An 8999-nucleotide genomic window follows, 5' to 3' on the forward strand; every position below is an offset into this window, starting at 1 on the left:
GGTGATTTAATTATGCGGCGCGGCTAAGCCTTTTATCTAGTCAAGGGTCAACTCGACGGCGCAGTCCCGAAAATCTGTGAGATCTAATTAGTTTACACGCGTTCTTAATTTATTAATATTTGCACATTGCCTGCTTGTATTTTCATGGGATTATTTTATTAATTGGATGTTAAGGGCCCGATGTTCAATGTGATTTATTAATCTCGTGCCAATTTAGTCAATTAAATCCGTAATTATTTGATTGATTAATATTAGTGGCAACTGGTGTGTTTACATATTAGGGGAACGTGCAATCTAATTTAAATAACCCTCGTAGCGTGTTATTGATTAGGGCTGGGTTTTTCTAGTTATTAATGCAATTGGAAAATTAATTCCTACGGTCGTACCTAGGAGTATTTTCTGGTTAGGGGTAATCAACGGTCGTACCTTGGTTATCAATAATTTAAGGAAAAATTGGTCGTTAGAGTTTATCGGCGACTATAACTAGCCTATTAAGAAATTAAGAGAACCTCCCTTGCATCAATGATCGGATAAGTGGACTGTGCCTGAGTAGTTGCATCCTTGGCTAGAATTTATTTATTCTTGATTTAATCCCTGCTATATCTGTGCTAGTTAATTATTGTTTTTTTTTTGTTGAATTGTTCAACTAATTTTAGTTTCATTCTGGTGAAATCCCCCCTTACCAATTGGAATGTAAAAGAGACAAATATCCCCAGTCCCTGAGGAGACGACCCTACTTGTCACTGTCTACTATTCAGTAATTTTCGTCAACTAATTAATTCTGGTATATCGGATTAAGCAAACTCTTCGGGAACAGGGTGAATCAAGTAACCCATTGCACACCTAGAGTCCCTGCTCCAGTACTTAGGATTAATTATTGACTGCTTTTAGTGGTAGTTAGGATTTTATTATTATTATTGCACAAGTTCGGCACCTGTCACCTAAATAACATCTTCTATGGATATTTCTAACGGGTATATAGTAGGTGCTGGTTAGCAACAAGTGCTCATTTCGTTAGATAAATTGTTTATTAATTTGAAAAAATTTGCAATTTCCTGCTCTTATTTCTTTTTTGGGTGTAAATTCTGTCAAGGCACCGATTGGGGGAAATCTTTCATTATTGGGGGAACTTGTAGGCTATTCGACAAAAAAAAAGAAAAGAAAAAGAGTACTGAAATGACTTTTCAGGGTTTATGTCCTCAACAATTCCCATGCTCAAGTCAATGTTAAGGCAAAATAACTACAATTAAAATGAATGTGGCAGTTCCTCAAATAGTTGGCAAATATGGGCTCATATACAGAATGATTGTAAACTTGTTATTGGGAGGCATGCATATGTATCATTAATCAGCTGAACACTTTTATTATTATTATTATTATCATTTGTTTGGTTAAGGAAATTGATCAGCTTAACACTTAACCAAGGCTCTGTATCTACAAATAATACATGGAGAGGTTTCTAACTATTTTAATGGCCTCCCTCTAGGTTTCGAAAATTACACTAGCAACCCTTGAAGTTAATTATCTTGTAACATTTAGGCCCAATTAATAATTAAAAGTGATATTGTGAGAGAAATATAATTTTATCATTACTCCTCATCTGCTACATTATTTAATTAATTTAATACTAACATACACATTAAATAAAAATACTAAAATTTGCTGTTTACCATCAGGGATTAAATCACATATATCATCAAAAAATAAATATCATTTATATTTTTCACTTAATACAAGATTCAAATTACCCTTTTCAGTTATATACCCGTTGTCAAACATGATCAACAATAAATAATTAAAAAAATTGGCAACCAAAATATTACAGAGAACAAACTTTAATATCATAAATATTCTTGTTAGCGTATTAAGGTTAGTTGTTGAGATTTTTATGGTATTAAAGTTCGCTCTTTATAATATTTTGGTTACAGATTTTTTTTTTATTATTTGTTGTTCATGTTTGACAATGAATTATGTAATTGAAAAGAGTAATTTTGGAACTTACATTAAGTGAAATATATAAAATGATATACTTCTTTTGATGCCATATGTGATTTAATCCATGATGATAACACAGCAAATTCCAGTATATTTATTTAATGTTTAGGCTTGTATTAGATTAATTAAACAATTTAATAACTGAGGAGTAATGGTGGAATCATATCATTTTCTCTCTCCCAATATCATATTTTAATTGTTGGTTGGATCCAAATGTTACAAGATAATAAATCTCATGGGAGACTAGTGTAATTTTTAAAACCTAAATCGAGACTAGTGAAATATTTAGAAACCTCAAGGGAGGTTTCTGAAATTATCCTATAATACATTTAGACGCTAACTTATTGCAAACATGCACCTTTATTTTGCAATCAGTCAAAAAGTAAAAGTATATTTTTTTTATTATTGCTACACAATAATAAGAAGCAAAATTTACATCACATTGTTTTTACCAATTTTTACACTTGCACGGCCTGTGTTTGTAAACTGTTGGTAAGAGTGATGTTTACATCTGCCCAAACAAAAGAATCAACAAACTAGTTTTTGGCCAAGATTTGTTGAGGGTACCTCTTTGGCAATGTGAACTCTCAAGGCAAGAAGCATAAATTGGTTATTGGTATTTTTTTTTAATGCAAAATTGGAAATAGAAGGACTTAGCTGCGAGTAAACATGGCAACAGAATAATAAGAGAAAAATGACAGCCGAAATTTTCTGTGATTTTGTGCAATCTGTGAGGGGAGTGGAGGGTCATTCGGAATTGCCATTATTCATGCTAGGATTGGGTTTGGCCCATTGGACCTTTAAATTGCGCCTTTCGACTCGAAATAGTTAAGGCTCAGAGTTAAAATGTTTTACCTTTCTTACTTCTGATTGCGACACTTCATCAAAGATATAATTTGTTGATTGTAAGATTAAATTTTAAGTAATGAAATTATAATTAGTATCACAAACATCTTAGACAATAATAATTTTTTAGATAATAAGTAGCATATAATACAATAGTGATATATATTGATTGCCTTATAGATATGGTATTTCAAGAATTAAACATGTAATTATACCAGTTGTAGCCTTTTTAGTGTTGTGCTCCAAAGTCGATGCATGATCACAATGAACCCATTTTGAAACCCAAAGCCAGCCCAACACATAGGAAATTCAAACCAGCCAAGCCTACCATTTTGACAATCTAGTTTGATTTTTTTTCTAGTGAACAAAATTTCAACATGGAGGAGATGGCATGTGACGTTCCTGTTGGCTTCACTATAGATTAGGAAAAGATGATAAAATTTTCTTTATTTTTCTTATTTGTAGATGATAATTTATCTATAATTAAGGAAAAGATTAGTCCTTAACTTGAAATAAAAAGCATTGTCCTTCAACATTTTATCCTGCAACTATTAAGGTCAAGAAGATCGATATTTATGTGCAAATGAAAGTAAATGTCCTGACTAATTTTGTTATGCTATGCAGTACATGGAGTCAATAAAGACTATGAAAAGGATTACAACCTTGTAGCTACTTACAAAGCATAAGGACTGATCAGATGGCATTTCTACTTGACCTCAGCTAGTTGAGATTTCTCCAAGCCCTGTCAGATACAGCACCAATACAAAAATATTTTACCCAGCTAGAACAAAGCAGGTTGGGGGATATATAATTGCAAGAGATAAGAAAGGCAAACTGATTGGCTCATGGGCATGCCCCTCAAAAGTATGCAGAGAAGCAAAAGTGGTGGAAGCATTAGCACTAAGAGCAGCAATGGTTCTAGCAAGGATTGAAGGCTGGAGAAATGTGGAATTTGAGACAGATTGCAAAGTGGTAGTTGACAAACTTGGCAAGGAAACTGTGGAGGATGCTCAACTTTGCACCATCATAAAAGATAGTATTAAACAACTAAGTTTAGCTTTTGATAAGTGTTGTTTCTCCTTTACTAAAAGAGAGAACAACCATGTTAGTTGTAGATTAGCAAAATTTGAGGCTGTTTGGAAGATTGACTTCCCAGCTTGGCTGACTGAAGCAGCAAAAGCTGATATTGAAGAGCAGTTGCTCAAAGTTGTCTGTTTGACTATTTTTAATCACCGAAATGCTGCCGCTTTTGGCCCAAAAAAAAGAAAAAAAGAAAAAACAGAGCCACTTGGGAAAACTAGGAGAGTTGGAAAAACTACAAATCTCAGAGAGAACGTACACCTTTAAGACGTCCTTGAATGGAGGGCACTTATGTACTGAAGCCTGATCTTTTTCGGTGCAACAAGAACATCTTGTATGTTGCTTCTCTGTCTTGGAGATTCCATCGTGCAGTCCAGGGCCACTTTCATCACTTTCCTTCAGCAAATTTGCATCGATGACATGGGCTAATCCATCAGGTAATGAATCAATCACCCAACTCTTGAAGCTCAAGTTTTCGCCAAACATTTCACCATTAGGTTTTGTTCTTGTGAAGACTTCCATCATCATAATTCCAAAACTGTAGGTATCGCATTTTGTTGATACTAATCCTTCCAATCCATACTCTGCAAGGCAAGACATATATAAAATTCATCTATGTTCTCAAATTGGTTGTAATTTTTGATATTTGGAATTTGCAACGGCAAACAACTGAGGACATAATACTTTAGTTGTAAGAGAAAATTCTTCACTTGGTGCAAGATAGCCAAGTGTGGCTAGTGTTTCAGTGTATGTAATGCTGTTCTCCTCGCCCAACAACTTTGTAAGGCCAAAATCACTTAGATGGGCAACCATGTCTTGATCCAGCAGGACATTACTCGGTTTCAAATCACAGTGATTTACTGGAGTTGAATACTCATAGTGAAGATATTGCAATGCACATGCAACATCAATCAATATGTCTAATCTCTGCATTAGATCCAGAAAATAGTTGTGCGAATACAACAACTTCTCAAGACTCCCATTAGGCATGAACTCAAGCACCAATGCCTTAAACTCAGGGTTAGAGCAACTGGTGATGACTCCTGTGAGCAGCCACAGATTTAAGGGGGGACTGGTGGGGGCTTAAGCCCCCCCCAAGCCGCCGAAAAACCCCCTATATATAGGGGATTCCGGCGGCCAGCCCAACCCAGCCCAGCCCCCCCATGGTGATCCAGATCTACCGACTACCATCCTCCATGGCTCCATGAATGCTGCAGAGGAAGTGAAGAAGAGCTGGAAAGCCGCTGCCGTGCTGACTGCTGAGGAAGAAGATGACCCATTTCATTTTGAATTTTTTTTTTTGCCCTCTAAATACAAAACGACGTCGTTTCACTTTTAGTGGAACGACGTCATTTTGTATAATGAGGGGAAAAAAAAATACATCAGATGAAGCCCTAAGGCTTCATCTGATGCAAAAGCACGCCGCCAGTGCCAAAGGGCAAACAAGACTCCAACTCCAAGAAGAAGACGCCAGGCTCCAAGAACTCCAAGAAGCTTCAGTTGAGATTCTACCATCCTGCTTCAAGCCTTCAATTCAAGGCTCCAAGACTCCAACTCTCCACCATTCCATTCACATAAATCTTTTAGGTTAGTTTTTTGGTTTAAATTACAATATTCATCTTTATATTTTTGTTAATTATATGTTTAAATTATTTTTGAATTTTGAGTATCTTGATATTAATTTGATTAAGATTAATTTTTATTTAGTTTATGTTAATGTAATTTAAGAATTTGAAAGATTACATTAAAAAATTTAATGATATTAAATTTAAATTAGAAATTAGTTTAGAAATTGTATAGATTTTAGGTTGTATTTAGTTTTTAAAATTTTGTTAGTTTTATATTTGAAATTTTAAGAATTAATTATGTGAATTAGAAATTTTGAATGTAAATATAAATTCAAAATTTTATGAGATTGAATTAGAGATTATATGGGTATTTAGTTGTACCTTATTTTAATTTTTTGATAATTTTATATAATGAATTTTATAAATTGAGGAATATAAGTAAAATGAATTTATTATTAAATTAAAGAATTATTTATATGAATTTTAAATTAATTGATTATTGAATTGCATAATTTTATTGAATTTAACCACAATTATTTAATTGTGACAGAAAATGGAGAGATTCTTTAAACCTAAACGAGTCCGTAGTGGTGAATCTTCAAATGAGCCTAATATTAGTGAACCAGTTCAAAATCAATCTTGTGTGGAATTGAATTTAAATGATATGTTAGTGATCCGGGATTACGAAAATCAGTTGAGAAATTTGATATTTCTCTTCGAGACCATGTCCGAAGAGAGTATTTGACTAGGGGACCTTGCCAACCGATTGGCCATATGTATCCAAAAACATCATTTGGTAAACAACATAGAAGTTTCCAAGATAGTTGGTATCAAAAGTTTGTATGGTTAGAGTATAGCATATCGAAAGATGCGGCGTTTTGCTTTTGGTGCTTTCTTTTCAAAACACAAAATAAGGGAGGTCGATATGCAGAGGATGCCTTTACAAAAACGGGATTCAATAATTGGAAAAAGGCAATGGAAAGATTTAATGAACATATTGGAGCTGTGAATAGTTGCCATAATGATGCTAGAATACAGTTTGAAAGTTTTCAAGATCAAAGGCATAGTGTGTCAAATGTGCTACGATCTTGTGGGCGCGAAATAGATATTGCATATCGCACCCGTTTAACTGCTGCTCTGGATGTGACCCGCTTTCTTTTGAAGCAAGGATTGGCTTTTCGTGGAAATGATGAGTCAACTAGTTCTTCAAATAGAGGCAATTTTCTTGAATTGTTTGAGTGGTATAGCCAGCGAAATACTGAGATTTTTGAGGTTGTAAATCAAAATGCTCCTGCAAATAATCAACTAACTTCTCCAATGATTCAAAAAGATCTGGCACATGCTTGTGCCTCAGAGATCACAAGTGTTATAATCAATGATATTGGAGACAATTATTTTTCCCTAATAGTTGATGAGTCTCGAGACAGTTCAGTGAAAGAACAAATGGGAGTTGTTTTGAGATATGTGAACAAAGAAGGGCGTGTGATTGAACGTTTCCTTGCAATTGTACATGTGTCTGACACCACATCTCTTTGTTTGAAAGATGCAATTGATTCTTTATTCGCGCAACACGGATTATCATTATCCAAATTGAGAGGTCAAGGATATGATGGAGCTTCAAATATGCGAGGTGAGTTCAATGGTTTGAAGGCCCTTATATTACAAGAAAATCCCTATGCGATGTATATTCACTGTTTTGCTCACCAACTCTAGTTAGTTATTGTTGCTGTTGCTAAGGGAAATATCATTGTCAGTGAATTCTTTGTCTATGTCTCTATGATTGTCAATTTAACTGGAGCATCATGTAAAAGGAGAGATCAATTAAGACAAATAGAACATGATAAGATTGTTACACTTTTAGACAGTGGAGATATTATTAGTGGAAAAGGCAAAAATCAAGAAACTAGTTTAGCAAGACCAGGGGATACTCGTTGGGGATCACACTATCTAACATTACTTCGTCTATCCTCTATGTGGGCTTCGGTGATTGGAATATTGGGAAATATACAAGATGATGCCACCACTTCTGACAATAGAGGTATGGCCAGGGGTTTGATTGATAGAATGAATGATTATGAGTTTGTTTTTGCATTGCACCTGATGAAGTATTTATTGGGAATCACAAATGACTTGTCACTTGTTTTGCAACAAAGGGATCAAAATATTGTCCAAGCCATGAGTTTGATTGATACTATGAAATCTCAATTGCAAGACTTTAGGGAAGAGGGATGGCAAATAATTTTAGATGAAGTCAACAATTTTTGTGAGTTGAATATGATTCCCGTGATTGATATGGAAGACAGTATAGCAATCCGTGGCAATGCCAGGCGCAGTCGCAGAGGTCAAACCATCACTAATTTTCATCATTATCGCGTGGAAATTTTTTGTGAGGTATTATTTTTGAAATTATTATTTCATTACATTTGTTACTTGTTAGCAGATTTTCTTAGTTATTAATTTTATTATTGTTGTGATGTCAGGTTGTTGATTTAATTATACAAGAGATGAATAATCGTTTCTCGGAAGTTAGCACGGAATTGCTTAGTTGCATAGCATGTCTTGATCCAAAAAGTTCTTTCTCTCAATTCAATGTGCAGAAACTACTCCGTCTTGCTGATTTATATCCTGAAGACTTCTCAAGTAACGATTATTTATATCTTGAGTCTCAACTTCGAAATTATATTTATAATGTGCAACGCGATCCTCAATTTTCAGAAGTTGGAGATTTGGGAAGTCTTGCTCAACAAATGGTTAAAACTGGTAAAAATACAGTTTTTCCATTGGTTTATCGTCTGATCCAGTTGGCATTAGTTCTACCAGTTGCGACTGCTTCTGTTGAAAGAGTATTTTCTGCAATGAATATTGTCAAGACTGATTTGCGCAACAAAATGGGAGACGAGTGGATGAATGACTGTCTGGTTGTATACATCGAGAAGGATATTTTTGCAACAATTGAAAATGAGCAAATATTGCAGCGTTTTCAACGGATGAAGACTCGCAGAATGCAATTGCCTCCTCTTCGTTATTCGAGTACAACAATTATCAATACTTCAAGTGTTAATCAATAACAAATTTTTGGGTATGTATAATTATATGTTTTTATTATTTTTATAATTATTGATTCTAAATTTTACTTATTAAATATATTTATTTCGTCACAAAAAAAAATTTTTAATACACTTCAGCCCCCCCAAAAATAAATTTCTGGCTCCGTCCCTGCCTGTGAGGTTTCTATGGCGAAGATTGCGCAACACTTCACAGTCTACATCAAAACTCTTGAATTCCCAGAGTTGTTAATGCATTATGTCAACATTTAAACAAACAACACATTATTGTGTTAGTCTAATTGCTAAAATTGTTATAATTGACATTTCCAAATGACAGGATTAATCCCGAACAGAGAGCTATAAAAGAGAACCTTTCAAGATGTATTGAGATTATTGTGTTGGTCAAATACACTTTACTGCATAGACCTCTAGTGACTATGTAGATATTTCTGAAAGACTCTCA

The 8999-nt window shown here is 34.3% G+C and overlaps 2 protein-coding genes across 2 annotated transcripts; one reads left to right on the forward strand and one right to left on the reverse strand.

Annotated features, from left to right (window-relative positions):
- Positions 1 to 3557: 3557 nt before the first annotated feature.
- LOC113783208 (probable LRR receptor-like serine/threonine-protein kinase At3g47570) lies at positions 3558 to 5436 on the reverse strand. The gene is made up of 5 exons (XM_027329283.1): positions 5303 to 5436; positions 4632 to 4951; positions 4183 to 4505; positions 3677 to 3776; positions 3558 to 3583 (listed from the first exon to the last, which is right to left on the reverse strand). The coding sequence occupies exons 1-5, from the start codon at positions 5434 to 5436 to the stop codon at positions 3558 to 3560; spliced, it is 903 nt and encodes a 300-aa protein (XP_027185084.1).
- Positions 5437 to 6464: 1028 nt separating this feature from the next.
- On the forward strand, positions 6465 to 8557 carry LOC113783210 (zinc finger MYM-type protein 1-like). Its single transcript, XM_027329286.1, has 3 exons — positions 6465 to 7119; positions 7207 to 7880; positions 7970 to 8557. Exons 1-3 carry the CDS (start codon positions 6465 to 6467, stop codon positions 8555 to 8557), a joined length of 1917 nt encoding a protein of 638 aa, XP_027185087.1.
- Positions 8558 to 8999: the final 442 nt, after the last annotated feature.

This window comes from Coffea eugenioides, chromosome 9 (genome assembly GCF_003713205.1).
Source record: "Coffea eugenioides isolate CCC68of chromosome 9, Ceug_1.0, whole genome shotgun sequence".
Classification (NCBI taxonomy): Eukaryota; Viridiplantae; Streptophyta; class Magnoliopsida; order Gentianales; family Rubiaceae; genus Coffea; species Coffea eugenioides.

Excerpts from the sequence above, each read along its gene's own strand:
- LOC113783208 (XM_027329283.1), bottom strand. The coding sequence starts at position 5,436 with ATGGTAGAATCTCAACTGAAGCTTCTTGGAGTTCTTGGAGCCTGGCGT. Across the intron at positions 4,506-4,631 it reads ACTTGGCTATCTTGCACCAA|AGTATGGATTGGAAGGATTA; the intron begins GTGAAGAATTTT and ends CTTGCCTTGCAG. Across the intron at positions 3,777-4,182 it reads CATTCAAGGACGTCTTAAAG|CCTTCAATCCTTGCTAGAAC; the intron begins GTGTACGTTCTC and ends ACATTTCTCCAG.
- LOC113783210 (XM_027329286.1), top strand. The coding sequence starts at position 6,465 with ATGGAAAGATTTAATGAACATATTGGAGCTGTGAATAGTTGCCATAAT. Across the intron at positions 7,120-7,206 it reads TGGAGCTTCAAATATGCGAG|TTATTGTTGCTGTTGCTAAG; the intron begins GTGAGTTCAATG and ends AACTCTAGTTAG. Across the intron at positions 7,881-7,969 it reads GCGTGGAAATTTTTTGTGAG|GTTGTTGATTTAATTATACA; the intron begins GTATTATTTTTG and ends TTGTGATGTCAG.